At 53.6% G+C, this 18,790-nt stretch overlaps 3 protein-coding genes across 10 annotated transcripts; 2 read left to right on the forward strand and 1 right to left on the reverse strand.

Annotated features, from left to right (window-relative positions):
* Positions 1 to 38: 38 nt before the first annotated feature.
* DQX1 (DEAQ-box RNA dependent ATPase 1) lies at positions 39 to 6,486 on the forward strand. Of its 6 annotated transcripts, none has more exons than XM_033125044.1 (12): positions 39 to 139; positions 488 to 743; positions 1,001 to 1,194; positions 1,582 to 1,966; positions 2,290 to 2,523; positions 2,612 to 2,711; positions 2,817 to 2,975; positions 3,065 to 3,256; positions 4,803 to 4,922; positions 5,100 to 5,290; positions 5,610 to 5,800; positions 6,021 to 6,486. In XM_033125044.1, the coding sequence occupies exons 2-12, from the start codon at positions 507 to 509 to the stop codon at positions 6,184 to 6,186; spliced, it is 2,169 nt and encodes a 722-aa protein (XP_032980935.1). In that variant the 5' UTR covers positions 39 to 139; positions 488 to 506; the 3' UTR covers positions 6,187 to 6,486. The 6 variants fall into 6 exon arrangements, with proteins under 6 accessions (XP_032980935.1, XP_032980933.1, XP_032980936.1 ...); XM_033125042.1 differs by having other exon boundaries at positions 72 to 139; positions 2,802 to 2,975; positions 6,021 to 6,249; XM_033125043.1 differs by lacking the exon at positions 39 to 139 and adding an exon at positions 291 to 307 and having other exon boundaries at positions 2,802 to 2,975; positions 6,021 to 6,249.
* A 128-nt stretch (positions 6,487 to 6,614) lies between these two features.
* On the reverse strand, positions 6,615 to 9,975 carry TLX2 (T cell leukemia homeobox 2). Its single transcript, XM_033125059.1, has 3 exons — positions 9,167 to 9,975; positions 8,476 to 8,713; positions 6,615 to 8,372 (listed from the first exon to the last, which is right to left on the reverse strand). The coding sequence occupies exons 1-3, from the start codon at positions 9,564 to 9,566 to the stop codon at positions 8,156 to 8,158; spliced, it is 855 nt and encodes a 284-aa protein (XP_032980950.1). The 5' UTR covers positions 9,567 to 9,975; the 3' UTR covers positions 6,615 to 8,155.
* Positions 9,976 to 13,876: 3,901 nt separating this feature from the next.
* Positions 13,877 to 17,887, forward strand: PCGF1 (polycomb group ring finger 1). 3 transcript variants are annotated; one of them, XM_033125058.1, is made up of 9 exons: positions 13,877 to 13,987; positions 15,809 to 15,914; positions 16,074 to 16,226; positions 16,717 to 16,788; positions 16,914 to 17,019; positions 17,198 to 17,231; positions 17,331 to 17,417; positions 17,557 to 17,637; positions 17,740 to 17,887. In XM_033125058.1, exons 1-9 carry the CDS (start codon positions 13,964 to 13,966, stop codon positions 17,785 to 17,787), a joined length of 711 nt encoding a protein of 236 aa, XP_032980949.1. In that variant the 5' UTR covers positions 13,877 to 13,963; the 3' UTR covers positions 17,788 to 17,887. The 3 variants fall into 3 exon arrangements, with proteins under 3 accessions (XP_032980949.1, XP_032980947.1, XP_032980948.1); XM_033125057.1 differs by lacking the exon at positions 13,877 to 13,987 and adding an exon at positions 14,971 to 15,379; XM_033125056.1 differs by lacking the exon at positions 13,877 to 13,987 and adding an exon at positions 14,955 to 15,379 and having other exon boundaries at positions 17,198 to 17,417.
* The last annotated feature ends 903 nt before the right edge of the window (positions 17,888 to 18,790 follow it).

Raw genomic sequence — 18,790 nt, forward strand, 5'->3', positions numbered from 1 at the left:
TTAAGAATTATGTTTGAGCCAAGCCCCAGGGTGGGGCCGGAACTTACCTTTGTACTTAGCGCTGGTCAAGGTTGGTGGGAACTGGCTGGGCGGGTCTGGAACTGGCTGCCATCGGGACACGTCTCAGAGCTGCAAGCAGGTTTGAATCCAGGATCCTTGTGGCCCTGCTCCTCAATTCCAGCCCCTTATTCCTTTTCCTATTCCCTCCCACCCCCAGGGACCTTCCCACGGGTCTCACATAACTCCTGTTGCCGCTGAATTACAGAGATTCACAGAGAGACCCAGGATTTGTACTACCTGGCTACAGGTTAATAGTCCCTTTTGATAGTCCCTTACTTGGAGACTCAATTCTCCACCGTTTCCTGGCAGGCAAGAAATGCTGGAAAGAATGGATTCCAGTGCATTACCAGCTGAGGGTACACATTAGGGATCAGGGCTGAGGTGGTAAGATGGTACAAGGTTTTAATGACTACCCCACCTTCTGTAGGTCCTGCCAGTCAGCCACCATGGCCTCTCAGCTTCTCAGGCTGGCAGAAGAGTCTGGCCTGAGCCCTGGGGAGTCTGAACTGGCTGTGAACCCTTTTGACGGGCTCCCCTTCTCTTCCCACTACTACGAGCTTCTTGAGCAGCGCCGAGCCTTGCCTATCTGGGCTGCTCGCTTTATCTTCTTGGAGCAATTGGAGAGTAGCCCCAGTGGAGTGGTACTGGTGTCTGGAGAGCCTGGCTCTGGCAAGAGCACCCAGGTGGGGGGGGGGGATTCTGGGAGTAGACAGGAGGGAGGGGCCAGGGAACTGGCCCTTCCCTGGCAAGCGGGGATTGGGCTGCCAGGGATTATGGGGGAGGTGGGCAAAGGGAGTCTGTTAAGGCTGGCCCCAGGGTGGTAAAGGACCAGGACACTCCCCCCAGAAAGAAGACATTAAACTGGCCATAGCTCCCCTAGCACTTCTGACTGAAGTCCTGTGTCTCGCTGACTGATTGTCCTTCCCTACCCCTACCCCAGATTCCTCAGTGGTGTGCAGAGTTTGCGCTGGCCAGGGGGTTCCAGAAGGGCCGGGTAACTGTCACTCAGCCCTACCCTCTGGCAGCCCTGAGTCTGGCCCTGCGGGTTGCTGATGAGATGGACCTGACCCTAGGTCATGAGGTTGGATATAGCATCCCCCAGGAGGACTGCACTGGTCCCCACACCCTGCTCAGGTGAGGCCTCCTACAGGCCCAACCCACATCTAATTCCCCTTACCCACTAGGAATAAGCCCAGTCCTCCAACGTCGCGCCATACTCCCCCTCAGCCCAGCTCACCCTTTAAATCATGCATTATGCAACACGGAAGCCCTTTAACCCCAGCCCACCTCATTCATCTTCACCGTCATCACAAGTCTCCCTTTCCCAGCTGGAGTACAGCTTACGCACAGTGTTAGTGAGGTTGTGGGTCACTGTTACAGGTCCACAGGCTTAGGAATCCGGTCAAAAGGTCTTTCTGACCTTCACTATCAAAATCTAGGCCCCCTAGGGAGAAGTTCCCCTGACTTCTGGGGCTGGTCAGTGTCCACACTGACTCCTCTGCTCACTGTCAACATCAACAGATTTTGCTGGGACAGGCTGCTTCTTCAAGAGGTGGCCTCGACCCGGGGTACTGGAGCCTGGGACGTGCTGGTGCTGGATGAGGCTCAGGAGCGGTCAGTGGCCTCAGATTTACTCCAGGGGCTGCTGCGAGATGCCAGGCTGGGAAACCTTCCAGACGACCCCCGAGTGGTTGTGGTTACTGACCCAGCCTTTGAACCTAAGCTCCAAGCCTTCTGGGGCGATCCTCCTATTGTACATGTACCCAGAGGGCCTGGTAGGTGTCCCACTCCCATCTACAGGGACACTGTCCCTACTGATCGAGTGGAAGCTGCCTGCCAAGCTGTGCTTGAATTGTGTCGGAAGGAGGCTCCAGGAGACGTGCTGGTGTACCTGCCCAGTGAGGAGGTAAACAGGCTGCCGCTTATGCCGTCTTCCTGTCCCGGGGAATGGGAGCACTGCTTGTTAGGAACACTGAAGTTCTAATATTCACTCTCTGTTGGGGTTCCAAGGGAAAACTCATGGATTTCAGGGTTAAGAGGTCTACCCCCCTCTCTGATTCCGTCTAATGCAGAGATTTGTGATTCAGTGAATTCCTGAAATTATAATTCCCCCAACTTTGAGGTTGTGCATTTTTTCAGAGTGAAAGGCCATAGCTTTCATCAGTTTTTCAAAGGGGTCTGTGATCCAAAAAGGTGAGAACTGCACTAATGCCCCACCCCTCTCCTCAGGAAATTTCCCTGTGCTGTGAATTCTTGTCCAGGGAAGTGGGGACCCTGGCTGTCCCAGGGCTTCCACCACGGGTGCTGCCCCTTCACCCAGGCCATGGTCAAGCCGTTCAGGCTGTGTACGAGGACACAGACTCGGGTGCCCGAAAGGTTGTGGTCACTCACTGGTTGGCTGACTTCTCCTTCTCCCTCCCTTCCATCCGACATGTCATTGACTCAGGACTGGAGCTTCGAAGCGTGAGTGACAGAGATGATGGGGTGTGGGGACTTACGATACAAATGGCCCGCTCTGATCTGTCTTGGCCTTGGTTGGGGGTGGTGACAGGTGTACAATCCTCAGATCCGAGCAGAATCCCAAATGTTGAGGCCAATCAGCAAGTGTCAGGCAGAGGCAAGACAATTGCGGGCAAAAGGGGCCCCTCCAGGTAAGAGCCTTTGCTCTCGTTGAGATCAAACACGAAAACAGTAACCAATACACAAGCCTTGAAAAATCTACAGTGGTCTTCTCTCCCAAGTCTTTCTCCCCTCAGGATCCTGCCTCTGCTTGTATCCTAAGTCCTTCCAAGAACTAGAGGCTCCTCCACTGCCCCAACCCAGGGTGTGTGAGGAAAATCTGAGCCCCGTGGTATTACTACTAAAGAGGAGGCAGATTGCAGAGCCAGGGGACTGTCACTTCCTGGACCGGCCCGGTGAGCACCCCTCCTGCCCAAGTCCTGCCCACCAAATCTGACCATCAGGCTCTGAGACTCCCGCCCTATAAACCCTGTTTCCTCACCAGCTCCAGAAACATTGATGCAGGCCCTGGAAGACTTAGACTATCTGGCCGCCCTGGACGATGAAGGGGACCTATCAGACCTGGGTGTCATCCTGTCAGAGTTCCCCCTGCCTCCTGAGCTGGCCAAAGCCCTGCTGGCCTCATGCGAGTTTGATTGTGTGGATGAGATGCTCACCCTCGCTGCCATGCTCACTGGTATAACTCACCTCTCTCCTTAGCTCTTTCGGCTACTTAGTCCTTTCCCTTGGTGTTTTGGGGCTCCAGTTTCCACCCCTCACAGTACCTACAGAACCAAGCTTAATCACTTATCCCTCTCGTGTCTCTAACCTTTTCTTCCTGCTGGTTCTTGCCTCTCAACATACTCAAATCGCTCCTGTTATTACTAACACTCCACACCTCTCCTCTTCAGCCCTCTACTCCACTTCAGCTATACAGTATCATTTCCATCCTATTCCACCTAGTGTACGCCTCACCCACTGCTTTCCAGCTCCAGGCCTACCACCACACCGAGACCGCCCCAGCTCACCAGTGACCTCCCAAAGACCAAATCCAATGAACACTTTGGCGCCCTTATTTGTGACCTTCTTTTTTGACATTTGAGAATGCTGACGACTCCCACCTTGAAACTAACCCCTCTAAGCTTCTGTGACCACTCCTCATGGTTTTCATCCTACCTGCTGGCCATTCCCTTAATCTCTTCCTTGGGCTCTTTGTCCTCGGCTCATCCACTGTAAGTTGGACCTCGGGGTTCTATCCTTGTCCCCCATGTCTTCTCATTCCCTGAACTCTCCGAGCAAGTTCATCCACACCTGTGGTCTGAAAGGTGACCATCACTCTTAAAATTTCCAAACCTTGTTCTCCCTGCCAATACCATTCTTCTGAATCTTCGATTATATATCTGACTCCTTAGTACTTCAACCTAAAACTGAACTTGGGCACTTTTTTTAACAACCTTTTCACCATCACCACCACAAAATCATACCGTCATCTCTGCAGCTCCATTTACCATTATTCTAGATTAATCTTTTTCCTATATATTTCCTAGGATATAATTTTTATATCCTAGATGTTTGTTTGCTTTGGGGGGGGTGTTGTTGTTTTTTAATTCATCAGTTCTTCTCCACATTCACTGTCACTTCCAGTGTTAGATCCCATCACTGCTCAGCTGGATCAGCAGCCTCCTAACTAGTCATGTGAACTTGTTCAAACACTTGGACTCGTATTTAAAAACTCTTCTCCCACAGCTATTCTTGACCTTCCAGTCAGACTGTAACCTCATTTGCACAGCACATCCTGCTTCTCCTGACCCAGCCCGTACCTACCTCTCCAGCTTTATATCCTGTGTCTGCCATACATGCCATTTCCCCACCCACACTAGGCAGAAACATGCCATGCTACGAACTTCTGCGCCTTGGTGCTCCCACAGTCCAGAATCCTGTCTCTCTGCCACCTTCTCCACTGTGCTAATTCCTGCCGAAACTTCAAATATTGGCCCACACACCTATCGTGCTCATCAAGTTTGCTTGTTATTCTCTCCCACCAGACTCTAAGCAACTTGAGGGCAGAGGCTGTCTTTCATTTGTTTCTCTTTAATGTCTAATAAAGTGCACAGCACCTAGAAGTTATCAATGTCTTTTGAATAAAATTCCCAGTAAAGTGACACTTCTCCCTTTTCACCATTCTACCTGTACTGCTATCCTCTCTCAGTCCCCAAAACGACCTTCCTCTCTTCTGCCTCCAGCTGCTCCTGGGTTTACCCGTCCTCCGCTCTGCGCAGAAGAAGCTGCCTTACGTCGGGCCCTGGAACATGCAGATGGTGATCACAGCTCTCTGATCCAGGTGTATGAAGCCTTTATACAGAGTGAGTGGCCCACTCTGCATCCTCTTAAGAGAATCCCAGATTTTCCAAAGAGGGGAGGTGGTGTGCAACCAGCTGACAGATCTCTATGCCCAGGAAGCGGAGGCCCTTTGGCCAAGGGTGGAGTTCTTTCAGAGAGCTCAAGGACTTTAGTTGTCCCTGGTCTCTTTCCTCGCCTAGATGGAGCAGACAAGGCTTGGTGTCAGACTCGGGGTCTAAACTGGGCAGCACTGTGCCAAGCTCAGAAACTGCGAGGAGAACTCCTAGAACTCATGCAACGGATTGAACTTCCTTTGTCCCAACCAGCCTTTGGCTCTGAGAAGAATCGCAGAGACCTTCAGAAAGCACTGGTGTCTGGCTACTTCCTTAAGGTTAGGGGAAAGAGGGAGTCATGAAAGTAGCAGGAGGCAGAGGGACCAAAGATTGGTATGCCACCTCTGAAACTCGGGTCCAGGTGGCCATTCAAAGGATTCTTTAGAACCAGGAGAAACTTTTCCTTTGAGCCTTTGGGGTACAAGGAGCTGTGGGAAATGCCATATGATATGGTAGGGGGTGTAACATCTAGAGGTAATGCTTTACTTTTAAAACTGTCACCACTCTTACTAATTCTTTCTTAACCCCCTTTATATTTTTCTACTGTCTGCCTCTTCTCTCACACTTATTCCTTCAATATCTTTGCCTTTCAATGAGGTGGCCCGAGACACAGATGGCACTGGAAATTACCTGTTCCTAACCCATAAGCATGTGGCCCAGCTCTCCCCATACTGCTGCTATCGAAGCCGTCGGGCTCCTGCCAGACCCCCACCATGGGTGATTTACCACAGTTTCTCCATTTCCAAAGACAACTGCCTTTCCATTGTTTCTGAGATTCAACCACAGATGTGAGTTCTCTGACACCCCTCCTACACCGCCCATTCCTCTTCCTGGGGACAAAGTTATAGCTGGGGAGTCAGAGAACCTTAAGAAGAAGAGGGGAATCTCAGTGATTTGTAGTAACATGATTTGAGAAGATAGGGTTTGTGGAACGGGTGGTGAGAAGTTTAAAAATCTGCATTGTGAGGGAGGATACAGAAATGATCTAATTATGACTCTCTCCGTCAGGCTAGTGGAGTTGGCCCCTCCATACTTCCTGAGTAACCTGCCCCCCAGTGAAAGCAGAGATTTCCTGAACCAGCTGAGGGAAGAGATGGTAGCTTCTTCAACAGCTTCAACAGAGAGTGAATCCTCCTCCACCCAAGAGTTTGGAGATGCCTGTGTCCTGCAGTGACCTGCCTAAGGAATGGAGCAGAGTTCATATCATCACCTTAGATCCTCCCTCAGTCTAGCACTAATTGAGAAGACCAAAGTGTAGGGTCAGCTATAAATCATGGCACCTGAGTCTCAATAAATGGTGGGCTGAGAGTAGAGGGAAGTGGGTAAGCCATAGTCTGCATAAGGTAGGACCCTTTCCTTAGCCTTCTTCTAATTACTGGAGAGGGACTGACATGCCCCCTTATCCCCAACTTAAGCCAAACCCATCCTTGTGCTCCCTTCTGGGCTATAAAAGTTCTTTTTCTATGGTGCCAAATTTGAGTTTGGTTTTGTATCAGCATATACAACATTCATGACTTAGAGATGACACAATATCAAAGACTCAGGGCCAACTTCTCCAGCGATATCCCCTTGCTGGTTCCCATTCTAGTCAAGTCTTTGTGGTCTGCTGATCTAGCTGTCACTAACACAGAACGTGAGTAGTTTGACTACAGTTGGCCTCTGATCCTGCCTAAAGCTCACTTCTCGCTACCACACTGCTCCCGATTCCAGGGGAGGGAGAAAGGGGCTTCTAGAGAATCAGACAAAATTTTCCCTTTCATCCTCATACAACTTAAATCCAGCTCCTTCCGAAATCTCAAAGCTATTCCAGCCATCCCCAAAATCTCAACCTTCCATCAACAAGCTTCCCGGCAGCCCTGGCCTGCCCACAACCTAAAGTCTTTCTAACAACGTCAGGAACTTCATGGTTTCCTTTCTTTCAGGCTGGGTATTCGTTTCCCTTTTCTTCCTTTGGACTACTAACTTTAATATCCTCCATCATCTTGCACATTATGTGTTTGTAGAATTTGGTGGGGGGAAAAAAGATTTAGTCCTTAGAACTCTGCTTTCCTCCTCAGAATTTCCTCCCTTGGAGATTCTGTTCTCATCATTCCATCTATCTCCACCTCTATGTGAATGTCAACTAACCTCCCCCAAAGCATTTTTCCAGAATTTATTCTCTGTAGGTCTAGCATTTAGTTTTGCCTGCAGAGTTAACCCTGCTCCTATCTTCCCAATTTCCCCCTTCATCATCCACAATACCATTGATTTCCTGATCTCCTACATTTCCAGCCTCAGAGTTATCTTTGATTCTTCTTAGGTCTATTACTTCCTAATTATTTGCCAAGTTCTGCTCACCCTAAATTCACTGGGCCCATTAAATTTGTCCACTGCTTCTTCCTCTATCCTCTCTGTCCCTGAAGGATAAATGTTCCTAGATATTCCCATTCATCCGGTGAAAGATGAAAGAGAAGTATCTGTCTCCCCTGCCACCCAGGCACATTGTGAAGCTCTCAAATAGGAGGACGTAGTCAACAGGTTGAACATACATGGACAACATGAGGCTTAAAGTCAGGAAGGAATCCTTAGCGATTATTTTACAGAAGGGTGAGATGCCCAATGTGGATAACTCTGATTCCTGTCACAGTCGGACTCGCTTTCCAGCACCTCGTCCATTACTCCGCTGTCGTTGGCGTCTTCCTTCCTTCCTTCACACCTTTGGTACCCTCCCAGCCAGTGCGGACTGCCGCATCCAGCACCACCTTTGACCTGCTGCAGCCCGGCAGAACTGCACTTCCGACCCACCCGCCGAAGACTCCTGTGTCTCTCAGAAGAGCAGCTCCCATTGGCCAGCCCGCCCCACCTCCCCGCACCTCATTGGCTCCCGTACTTCAGGTCCCGCCCTCTCGGCGCCTCAGGTTCCAGCAGCCGTGCGACAATCCAAGTGAAAAACGCGGGAAAGGCCGCATCTCAGCGTGCAGAGCGAGCGCGCCACGCTGGCCTGGGAGCCGGCGGTGGCCGAGCAGCCCTCGACGAGAGCCTCAAGGCCGGCTCCTCCTTACGCGCTGCCCTGCCTCGGGACCACGGCGAGGGAAGCCTTGGGCCCCGCGCTCCACGCGGCTCCTCGGTCCAGAAAAGCGCTCGGCCGGCCGGGCAGGCGTCATTCACACCACCGAGGCTAGCCCGGACACGGAAGCCACCTTGTTGTCCTCAGCCCAGGGCTGCAGGTTCTGCAGAGCGAAGAGCGACGAGTTGTGCAGGCAGAGCGGGTCTGGGGGCAGCGGCGGCCGCAGCGGCCGCGGTAGCGCGTCCTGCTGCAGGTGCAGGAGCAGCCGGCCGGCGCGGTGCCGCTCCGCCTCGCGCTCCTCTGCCGTCTGGCGCCTGGGCGAGCGGAGGTGCGGGGTTAGCGAGGCCAGCCCTCGCCCGCCCCATTCCTCACCACCACTTGGCCCGGCCCGCGGTCCCTCCCCGCCCCACGCCTCACCGCCACTTGGTGCGTCGGTTCTGGAACCACGTCTTGACCTGAGCGTCGGTCATGCGCAAGGCCTTGGCCAGCGCCGCCCTCTCGGCGGAGGCCAGGTACTTCTGGCGCAGGAAGCGCCGCTCCAGCTCCAGTACCTGCGAGCGGGAGAAGGACGTGCGCGGCTTCTTCCGCTTCGGCGGGGTCCGGTTTTGGTAGGGGTGGCCGATGCGGCGCGTCCCAGAGAAGGGCGAGAGCGCGGCTGCATGGAAAAAGGAAGATCAGGGCAGGGTTTGCAGGGCGGCCTGAGGCGTCCCTGAGAAGAAAGCGCGGCTGCCTGGGCCGCGGAGCTCCCGCGCACGGTCCTTAACGGTGCTCCAAGCTCGACCCCGCATCAGTGGAGGCCTCCTGACAAGAAAGAGCCTCAGAAGAAACGGCCCTCCCCCTTGGGTGAGGGAGAATCGTCCCCATAACTACACCCTGCCCTCCCCGCGGTGTGAACAGTGGACTGCAGAGGAGAGCGCGGACATCGACGGCAGCTCCCTCCCCATCGCCTCAGCTAATGGGACCAAGAGAAACAAGTTGGAGCAGGATCCCTTGGGGTGACCTGGGAGGGAGGGCGATTAAAGGAGACCAGGAGTTGGATCAGAAGGATCAAAGATGAGAAAACCGGGTCAGTGTGGGGCATAACGCTGGAGGGGTTGGGCAACCTCACCCGTGAGCCGGTCCTTGGCAAAGCGGCGGCCGCTGTCCATCCATGGGAAGGTGAGTCCCGCTAGGCCCCCGGCTCCGCCCAAGCCCGAGGGGCCAGGAACCGCAGTCGCACCTCCCGCGGGTGGCGGCACTGGCAGCGGGCGGTGCGCCGGGACGCGGATCACGCCGCCCGGACCCACGCCGGAGCTGCCAGGTAGCGGGCCCAAAGAGCCCGCGGGGCCGTAGCTTGAGGCTCCGTGAAACCCACCCGAGAACGCGGCACTCTCCCCATGGCCCTGGCCCGCGTGACCCGGGCCTAGGCCGTTCCCGGGGGGCTCTGGGCAGCTCAGGATCTGATCAATGCCGAAGCTGATTGGCTCGTGGTGAGGGTGGTTGTGCGAGGCCAGCACTGCTGGCTCCATGGGTCCGGGTCAGGAAGGACCGCAGGAGGTTCGGTGGTTGGCAGGGCGCCCCAGGCAGCTCTGAGAGCCCAGCAGCTGAGCGCTCGGGGCGGCGGCCTCAGGGGCCCGCGGGACTGGCTGCGGCGGGGCGCCGGGGCCCCCAACACAGCTTCATCCCTGTGCTCCGAGAGTAGCCGCGCCCATGCCGGCCTCTGCCGGGCGTCGGTGCAAGGACTCGCATCCCTGGGGAGCGCGACCGGCCAGGGCCCCAGGAGCGCCCTTTCTGTCTCTGAAGCGCAGATGGACCCTGGGCTGCTACCGGGCCTCTGCCGGAGTCCGGGGTGGAGAGGGTTGGCCGGCTTGGGCTGGGGCAATGACTGACAGATCAGACTCCGGTGGGCAGTGGGGACTGGGGGTAGGGCAGGGGCGGGGCCCGGCCCGTTAAAGGGGAAGAGACTCTTGTTTGCGCCAAGCGCTGGGAAGACTGGCCTGCAGGGATAGAGGGGGTGGGGTGGGGGTGACGAGGGTGTTAGGAACCAGGCTTAGCACGGGAGGGGCCAGAGCTTGCCTGGGTCGCTGCGCGCTGAGTCAGCCGAGATGCGCACCGCAGCTCCATCCTCACCGGCCTCCGCCTTTGGGCTTCCTCGGCCTCACCCGCTTCCTCGCAGGTGCCTCCTCCCACAGCCCCCACTGTTCGCCTCCCGATGGGTCCTGCCAGCCTATTGCCGGATTCGTTGTGGCCCTCGCCTAAGTGCCCTCGAAGACCAAATCTCGTTATGGCTTCCTGGATGCGATGGGAAGCGGCTTGGGGAACTGCGCCGGCGAGTTGGAGGCCTAGGAAGAGGACAGGTGTGGGAAAGTGGTGGCAGGACGCGTCCGGTGGGCTAGGGCGGGGAACAACCACTCTCGGCCAGTGTCCTGGTGCACCTCCTGGCCTCTCCCGTAGGACCCATAGCTCCTTCCGGGAGCGCCAATAATTGGTGCCCTGTGCTGCTTAGAATTTTGATTTTCTGAAATCCGTGTAAAGCGGACCCTTGGCTCAACTCAGGCGGGTGAGAGCTTGAGGCTGACGTTCTGCCCCCGAGAGCGGACCACCAACGCGGGACTCTGCCCCTCGGCGCTGCTCCCGGGGAGTCTCTTCTCACACACTTTCCCTCCTTCAAAGAGGGAGGACGAAATCGCCACAGGCGACACTTGGCTCCTCACTGAAGCCTTCGGAGAATCCCAGCCTCATTTCCCATAGACGCTTCACCCCACCCAAGCCCAGAAAACTGTGCCTGGAGCGTGTTAGAGGAGGGAAGTGGGGAAAAGACCGAAGCCGCTTGGTGACCTTGTGACCTTTGGCCACAGACCCAGAAGCTGGGAGTGTGTGAACTCTGCGTCCTTCCCTGGGATGGGACCCCTGGCCGGGTGGGCCCCTGCGCCTTAGACCCGCCCCTGCCGCCGCCCGGCCCGGTGCAGGCCGTCATAATCGGGTTAGCTGGGTCGGAATTACATTACCTTCCCTGGCCCACCCGGGCTTGGGGGGGGCCTGGCGCCTGCGAGCCGGTGAGACTGGGCGCAGGGAGGGGGGTGTTCCTACCATCCCGTGGCGGGTTGGCACCAATGAACAGCTCAACCTGCCTCAGACAGGGGGTGGCCAAAGGACCCCTTCTGGCTGTGCCGGCCCTAGCCCCTCAACCCTAGCCCACTCGGTGCTCAGCTCCGGCTGCCCATTACCCATGGGAGCCAACATGCCATCTAAGTCTAGTAGATGGGTCTCCCTGGGAGCATGGATCTTCCAGTTGATTCTCCAGGATCTAATGGGAAAGACTCTGCCCCTCCTTTCTCCCCAGCAGATGGGCTGGCAGCCTGGTGCCTGGGGCAGGGTGAGGGGCCTTTTCTCTCTAGGGAACCAGGAATGATATTTGGGCATCTGGGCAGGAAGATAAGAGAAAAGAGGGAGTGGGCTCTCTCCCCACCCAAAGCCACCAGCCCCTCCGTGTTCTCAGAAGCCTCAGTCTGAAAGGGAGGGAGGCAGTGGGCATTAATATGTGACGAACCTTTCCCAACCTTGCCTAGCTCCATTATCCAATTTCTCCAGGCCTCCCCGAACCCTGCCAACAGCCCTTCTGAAAGGGAGTGGGGGCTCCTGCAGATTTGGCAGGTGTGTTTTTATCTTGGTGGAGAAGATAGACATTATCACCTCCCCTGGCTCTTCACAGAAGCCCAAGCTCCCTTTCTCAGCAGCAGAGGGGTGGGGCTACTAGGATTCTTGAAACTTCTCCTGTTCAGGCAAAACCTTCAGAGAGAGCACTGGCTGTATCCCACCAGATGTGAACAGAAAGCCTAGGGAAACAGCAAAGCAAATAAAGCCTCTGAAGGGGACTGGCCTGCAGGTTAGGAGTTTGTCAGTCCCTTAACCCTCTGTGCTAGGGATGGGCCTCTGAGGAGAAGGTGGGCACTAGTGTGTCTCCAACCAAGCCGAATAAATCCTTCTCAAATGAGTCAACGAGTGAATCAATGAAGGAAGAAATGGCAGCATCATGCAGACCTGCAGCCCTGCTTACTGTACAGACTGCGTTTTGAGGTCAGCACAGACGGCACTGCCACCCAGGAGGGCACCTGACCCTTTGAGGAGAATGGTCACAGACATGCAAATCTTCTAGGAAGTTAAAATATTTTAGTGCTCCTCTTCAAGAACAAAGGGCATCCTGTTCTGTCAGCACAGTCCTAGGAATTTCTCTGCTTGCTTTCACCTTGCTGATTCCGATTCTCTGGAAAGGATGGTTCCTTCTAGTTTATGTTGAAGATGGGGGTTGTGGTGTTCACACCCTCACACCCCATACACACCGCTTTGGATCCATCTCACTGTCTCCTACATGCATGTGGCCCCCAACTCTTCAAGTTTTCAAGTTTCCACCCTGCAGCTTCCCAGGAAGAGGCCACATCCCCAGCCTGTGCTTCTGTGCTTTCCCTTTCCTCCTGCTGGTGGTGCAGTGTCCTTCCTCCAAGATGGCCCCACTCCGGTATCATCATGTCTCTAATTAACTTAGTCCTTCCTACCCCCAGCTGTCTTAGATCTCTATTATCTAGACAAAGTCTTTGCCTGACTCTAAGAGAAATTTTCTTTTCCCTTTTAATGCCTATACCCACTGCCTCCATTATCCCAGGACTCTCTGACATGTTTTACTTTGTTGATCACCAATTATTTCTTGAAATGTCCCTTTTTTTGGCTTCCGTAATGTTGTCTTATTCTATATCTTCGGGCTTTCATAGTCACTGCTTATGTTTTTTTTTCCTCCACTGATTTTTCTTCTTCCACTGAAAACTGAGCATTCTTTAGAGCTCAGGCTTCAGCTTTCTCTCTCTACATATGCTCAGGTTTCATCCACTCCAATAGTCCCATCTATTACATCCACCCAGAAAACTCTGGGACCTCTATCCCCTGTTCTGACATTTGTGCTCCAGCCCCACCGTTCTAGCCTTCTGGCCAGCTCCATCTGCATTTGCTGCAGCCACCAGGCTGGAGAACAGGCTCCCATCCCAAGCTCATTCACTTCCTCCTATTATGCTTTCCTTTGAAATGTTTCATATGCAGCTCCATTTCTACTGACAAACGCCTAGTCTAGGCCATCATCACTACCACCTACATTCATTCATTTGTTCATCCAGAAAATTTTGATTAAACACCTACTCTGCACCTAGCACTGGAGATATAGCTGTGTAAACACAACAACAAAAATTCCCTGCCACTGAGAAGCTTACATTTTCATGGAGAGGGCAGGTGTAAAACAAGAAAAATATACACGATATTAAATAATATTAAATGCTAAGAAAGAAAATAAAGCGAGGAAAGGGGAGAAGTGGTGTAAGGGTAGGGAGTTATGATTTATCTAGAATGATCACTGAAGGCCTCTTGGAGTAAAGACTTAAAGGAAGAAAGGAGCCATTTGGATATCTGAGCATTTCAAATTTGGGACACAGTGGGAGTATATATCCTGGTATATCTGTGGAACAAACAGTGAGGGGTCCAGGATGGCTGGTGACACTGAATGACTGCGAGAGATCATGCAAGGCCTTGAAGACCATTGTAAGGACCTTGCCTTTTATTCTGATTGCAAAGGGAAGCTACCGGAAATTTTAAACAGAAAAGTTAACACACCTGAAAATTTTATTTTTAACAACATTCTTAAGGTAAAACTGACATACACTAAACTGCACATATTTAAAATTTACAATTTGATAAGTTTGACATATGTATACACTAGTGAAACGATCAACACAATCAATAAACATATCCATCAACTCGAAAAACTTTCTTGTATCCTTTTTTATTCATTTTTCACCAGAATCACTCTGAGCTGCTGTGTTGAACATGGGCAACTGTAGAAGCAAGAAAAGCTGGCAAGAAACCACTGTACTCATCCAGAGGAGACATGATGGCATCTTGGCCCAGGGAGGTAAGCAGTGGCTTGTAGTGAGAAGTAGTTAAAAAATCACTAATCTCGTAACTTCTTGCTGCTTATGCACTCCAATTCACTCTGAAGATAAATGAACAAAAATGTTTCTTTCATAGGGTAACTCCCTCCATTCAAGTCTGCTAGTCCCCTTTTGCTCACAGTCTAAAAGTCCCAAATCCATAAGGCCCTGCTTCTAATACCAAGACTCTGGAATCCACACCTTGGTCTCCTTCCTCTCCCTCTCCGGTCACTCCCCTCCAGTCTGCGGTTCTTGTCCATTTCCACCACACATCTTATTTCCCCCGCCCCCACCTACGGTACGCACACACTCTAAATGGTGTCCACACAAAGTCCCACTTCCTTCAGAAAGCCTTTCGGGGTCTCCACTGGGATTTCTCCCTTTTTGAATCTCCAGTTGCACTTGGTATTAACACTTCACTGTAAATTTGTCCTTGTTTTTTAATCCCACTGTAAATACTTAGAGACAGTGGTGTACAAGCTTTCGGGGCTCCTGCGTCCTCCCCAAATACGAGGCTGGGCTTATGCTACTGCAGGGACTCGCTGCCTCAGCGAGTCCGTGTGCTGTAGTGTCCTAGTCGTCCTCCCCTCCTCCTTCGCATCTGCTCTGCATTAGTCTGTCCCAGGCCTCCGCAGGCGCCGATGATTGAATCATCATCATTAACCAGGGCCTGCCCCCCCCCATCCCCGGCGGCAGGAGGAGGATGGAGGGGGGCGATGTAAGATCACTACCAAGTCCCTAGGGGTACCTCCCTCCCCGCCACCCTCCCCAAGACTCCGCAAAGCCCGAGAAACTCCCGCTGTGGAGCCGGGGAAAGGCCCGCCTTCGGGATGAAGCTCCGTAACGCGGACGCGTCAGCTGACGAGGGAGATATTACGAAGAGAGGGCCCCAGAGGGGCTTCTTTAGCGGGGTCGCTGTCACAGGAGTTGGATGACCCCGGGCTTTGGCGGGCGAAGACCCTCCGGGTCTTTGGCAGTAGGAGGGGGAAGTCTTTTGCAGGCTCCAAAAGTTAGTCCCGAGACACGGTAGGGTCTATTGTGATGATTACTACAGGAAGTCAAAGAGATAGGACCCCTCCCCACGGCCCCCCACTCCCTAATTAAGGATTGAGGAGGGGGAGGGGCCAGTGGGGCTCAGGTGAGCACACGGGGAGAAAGGGACATGGGCGGGGCCTTACAGAGGGTCAGCGAATCCGAAAAGACCTGAGCCCTCGTTGCTGGGCGACAAGTCCCGCCCCGCAGGCGGCACCGGAAGTGGCAGGCTGGGATCAGCCTTTAAGATGGCGTCTCCTCAGGGGGGCCAGATTGCGATCGCGATGAGGCTTCGGAACCAGCTCCAGTCAGTATACAAGATGGATCCGCTACGGAACGAGGTGCAGGGGCGGCAGGGTTACTGCCGTGGTCGGCTAGCGGTGCGAACTGGGGCAGCATAGTGGACAGGCTGTGGCTGGCCGGGCGCCCAGTGCGCCTGCGCAGAGACAGGGGACCTAATGCGCCTGCGCGATTGCGGTCCAGCTGCCAAATTCAGTGCTAGGACGCCTGCGCATTGTGCCGCCCACGTCGTGCAGTCTCCCCGGGGAAAGGAAGGTCCGGCGAGTCCACGTGAAGCGAGCCCCCGCTGTGCGCGGAGCCCTCTGCTGGGCATAGGGGGAGTGTCAGCCCCCAGGAGCTAATACTCGGCTGACCACGCAGGGTGTGGGGTTTGGCGGTGGAGTCTGGTGAAAGAGGCGACTCCCAAGCTGGGGAAGGCTCAAAGGTTGGGGTTGGGGAGAGTGATCGGTAACTAAAGGGTGTGTCCACAGGAGGAGGTCCGAGTAAAGATCAAAGATCTAAATGAGCACATCGTCTGCTGCCTGTGCGCTGGCTACTTCGTGGATGCTACCACCATCACAGAGTGTCTTCATACTTGTGAGTGTCCTGGAGTCTGGCTGGTTCTTCCAGGCCCTAGTCCTCACCAGGCTGGCTGTCAGCCTTTGGGCTGTCTGTCCCAACCACACAGGCACCCTATCCAGTCCAAGAACGTGATTCCCAAAGAGCCTGAAAGTCTGCTTTTCTTTCCCTGCGCAGTCTGCAAGAGTTGTATTGTGAAGTACCTCCAAACCAGCAAGTATTGCCCCATGTGCAACATCAAGATCCATGAGACACAGCCACTGCTCAACCTCAAACTGGACCGGGTCATGCAGGACATCGTATACAAGCTAGTGCCTGGCTTGCAAGACAGTAAGTGACCAACCTGACTTTGAGGGGCCTCTTGAGGACTCATGCTGGGTGGCAGCTTGAGGTGACCAGGGCTTTGGTGGGAATCGTGTAGTTAAAGAAGTTGACAAAAAGTGAGGGAGGCGGCCTGCCTGGTGGCTCAGGTGGTCGGAGCCCCCTCCTCCTAACACTGAGGTCGCCGGTTCGATTTCCACCTGGGCCAGTGAGTTGCACTCTCTACAGCTAAGATTGTGAGCAATGGCTCTCCCTGGAGTTGGGCTGCCCTGAGCAGCCAGAGGTTGGCATGAGCTGCCCACCAATGGACGACAACCAACTACCTCAGCCCAGGGGAGCGCAAGGCTCATAATACCAGCATGGGCCAGGGAGCTGTGTCCTACACAACTAGACTGAGAAACAACGGCTTGAACCAGAGTGGGGGAAGAGGTGGAAGGAGGGGGGGGGAAAAGAATGAGGGAGAGCTAATATTTACATCCTATACTCCACTCCGTTCTAGGTGAAGAGAAGCGGATTCGAGAATTCTACCAGTCCCGAGGGTTGGACCGAGTCACCCAGCCTAGTGGGGAAGGTATGTCCCTTGGCAGCAGGAGGGTAAGGTAAAGCCCCAGAGCATTCCTCCTGCCCAGTTTTGCTCTCTGGGGGAAAATGAGTATGGAACCTGTGCCACCCTAGTTACTACTCTGTCTTTCTCAGAGCCAGCCCTGAGCAACCTCGGCCTTCCCTTCAGCAGCTTTGACCACTCTAAAGCCCATTACTATCGATATGATGAGCAGCTGAGCCTATGCCTAGAGCGGCTGAGGTGAGGGGCAGGGCCTGGGCTATCTGAAATGACAGTGTCAAAGGTTCAGAGCCAGGGAGGGGCTCCGGAAGAGGGCAAGCAGAGGGAGTATCTATTCCCTTGAAAAGAATGTATCATGGCTCTGGATGGGGTGCAGGGGAAAGATAGGGCTCCCTAACTTGTGTCTGTTTCCCTCCAGTTCTGGCAAAGACAAGAGTAAAAGCATCCTGCAGGTGAGCGAGGATGAGGGGAGAGCCTCTCTAAGGATACTTACCTCCGCAGGGCACTTCCCTCACACACTTTGTTCTCTTTCCTCCCCTCTCTACCCCCAGAACAAATATGTCCGATGTTCTGTTAGAGCTGAGGTTCGCCATCTCCGGAGGGTCTTATGTCATCGTTTGATGCTAAATCCCCAGCATGTAAGTATTTCCACAGAAGGTTTTTTTGGGGGGAGGGAAGGGGCTATAAAGGGAGGGTCACAGTCTAGAGTAGAGCAGGTTAGTTCTTGACCTGTGGGAGAGGAGAGTTCCTAAAACTGTGCCCGCGTTTCCCTACTAGGTACAACTCCTTTTTGACAACGAAGTTCTCCCTGATCATATGACCATGAAGCAGATATGGCTGTCCCGCTGGTTCGGCAAGGTGAGCCAGGGCCCAGGCAGTCCCCAGGGTGGTGGTGGGCTGAGTAGCCTTTTGGGTAAGAATGCTGCCACTGACTACTTCTTCCCCTTCTTGTCTCCTTAGCCATCCCCTTTGCTTTTACAATACAGTGTGAAAGAGAAGAGGAGGTAGGGGCCAAGTCCCTGCCCCATCCCTCTCCCCTTCCCTCCCCAGATATTTATGTGAAATTAACTGCAGCTTTATTTTTTGAAATAAAACCTTTTAAAAAGCATCTTTTTTCTTTTGTCTTACCACACATTCATGTTTTTCCTTGTGTACTGCTTCCCTCAGAAATCCTCTGAGTGCCGTCAAGAAGGTGGCCCCTCAGTGAATGACTAAAGGAGAGGGGTAGAGGACCCTCCACATGTAAAACTCAGAAGGTGAGCTAAGTGAAGCCAGGCCACCCACATCAGCTTTTTTTGTTGAAGGGAAGTTTTTCTGGAGGTGAGCTCTCACTGTCTTTGCATGTTATAACATACGATGCAGGCCTGAGTGGAGGTGTCCTAATTCAAGAGAGGTGAGAGAGAGTGGGGCTTGGGTTGGATAGTGACCATTGCAGGACTGAAGATTTAAAGAAAAATCCAAAGAATTGCACTATGGGAGGAATCTAAAAAGGCGGGGGCGGGGGTCACAGGACACACATGGGGATAGTCAGAGTTGGAGACCTGGCTGTCTATACAAGATTCAGCTGGCCTTCAAGTACCTGCACTAGGTGAAGTCAGGTCGGGAAAAGGGGAGAGGGTAGTTGAGGAGGAGAGGAAGCCAGTGCCCAGGAGAGCAAAAGCAGCTCCAAGGAACAAGAGGGAGCAGGAAGGCTAGCCCTCCACTGAGTAATTCAGCAAACATTCCTTGTCTGTATGAGCGCAGCCATGAGCACTAGGCTCTGAAAATAAACCCAGCTAGTGTCCCTATTCTGCAGTCCTCTAAGTGGGGGAGCCAGAAACTTTCCCAACTGGGACAGTAACTGAGGGAAGCTAGAGGCCGAATCTAGGCAGCAAAGAGGCAGGGACAAGCGGGAGGAACAGCCAGCTGAAGTGTTGCCAGAACACAAGTTTAAAGCCTAAATCTCCTGCTATTTGAGGTCTGACTCCATGAAACCAAGGGAATCCTTGTGCATAGCTGGTGAGGGCTGAAG

The sequence above is a fragment of the Rhinolophus ferrumequinum genome, chromosome 13 (genome assembly GCF_004115265.2).
Source record: "Rhinolophus ferrumequinum isolate MPI-CBG mRhiFer1 chromosome 13, mRhiFer1_v1.p, whole genome shotgun sequence".
Taxonomy (NCBI): domain Eukaryota; kingdom Metazoa; phylum Chordata; class Mammalia; order Chiroptera; family Rhinolophidae; genus Rhinolophus; species Rhinolophus ferrumequinum.

Coding starts and splice junctions, on each gene's coding strand:
- TLX2 (XM_033125059.1), bottom strand. CDS start 9,566: ATGGAGCCAGCAGTGCTGGCCTCGCACAACCACCCTCACCACGAGCCA. Junction 8,714..9,166: donor TGCCAAGGACCGGCTCACGG/GTGAGGTTGCCC, acceptor TTTTCCATGCAG/CCGCGCTCTCGCCCTTCTCT. Junction 8,373..8,475: donor AACCGACGCACCAAGTGGCG/GTGAGGCGTGGG, acceptor CCGCTCGCCCAG/GCGCCAGACGGCAGAGGAGC.
- PCGF1 (XM_033125056.1), top strand. CDS start 15,287: ATGGCGTCTCCTCAGGGGGGCCAGATTGCGATCGCGATGAGGCTTCGG. Junction 16,227..16,716: donor AGTGCCTGGCTTGCAAGACA/GTAAGTGACCAA, acceptor ACTCCGTTCTAG/GTGAAGAGAAGCGGATTCGA. Junction 17,638..17,739: donor TGTCCCGCTGGTTCGGCAAG/GTGAGCCAGGGC, acceptor TTGTCTCCTTAG/CCATCCCCTTTGCTTTTACA.
- DQX1 (XM_033125040.1), top strand. CDS start 450: ATGGTACAAGGTTTTAATGACTACCCCACCTTCTGTAGGTCCTGCCAG. Junction 3,257..4,802: donor CCTCGCTGCCATGCTCACTG/GTATAACTCACC, acceptor TTCTGCCTCCAG/CTGCTCCTGGGTTTACCCGT. Junction 5,801..6,020: donor TCTGAGATTCAACCACAGAT/GTGAGTTCTCTG, acceptor TCTCTCCGTCAG/GCTAGTGGAGTTGGCCCCTC.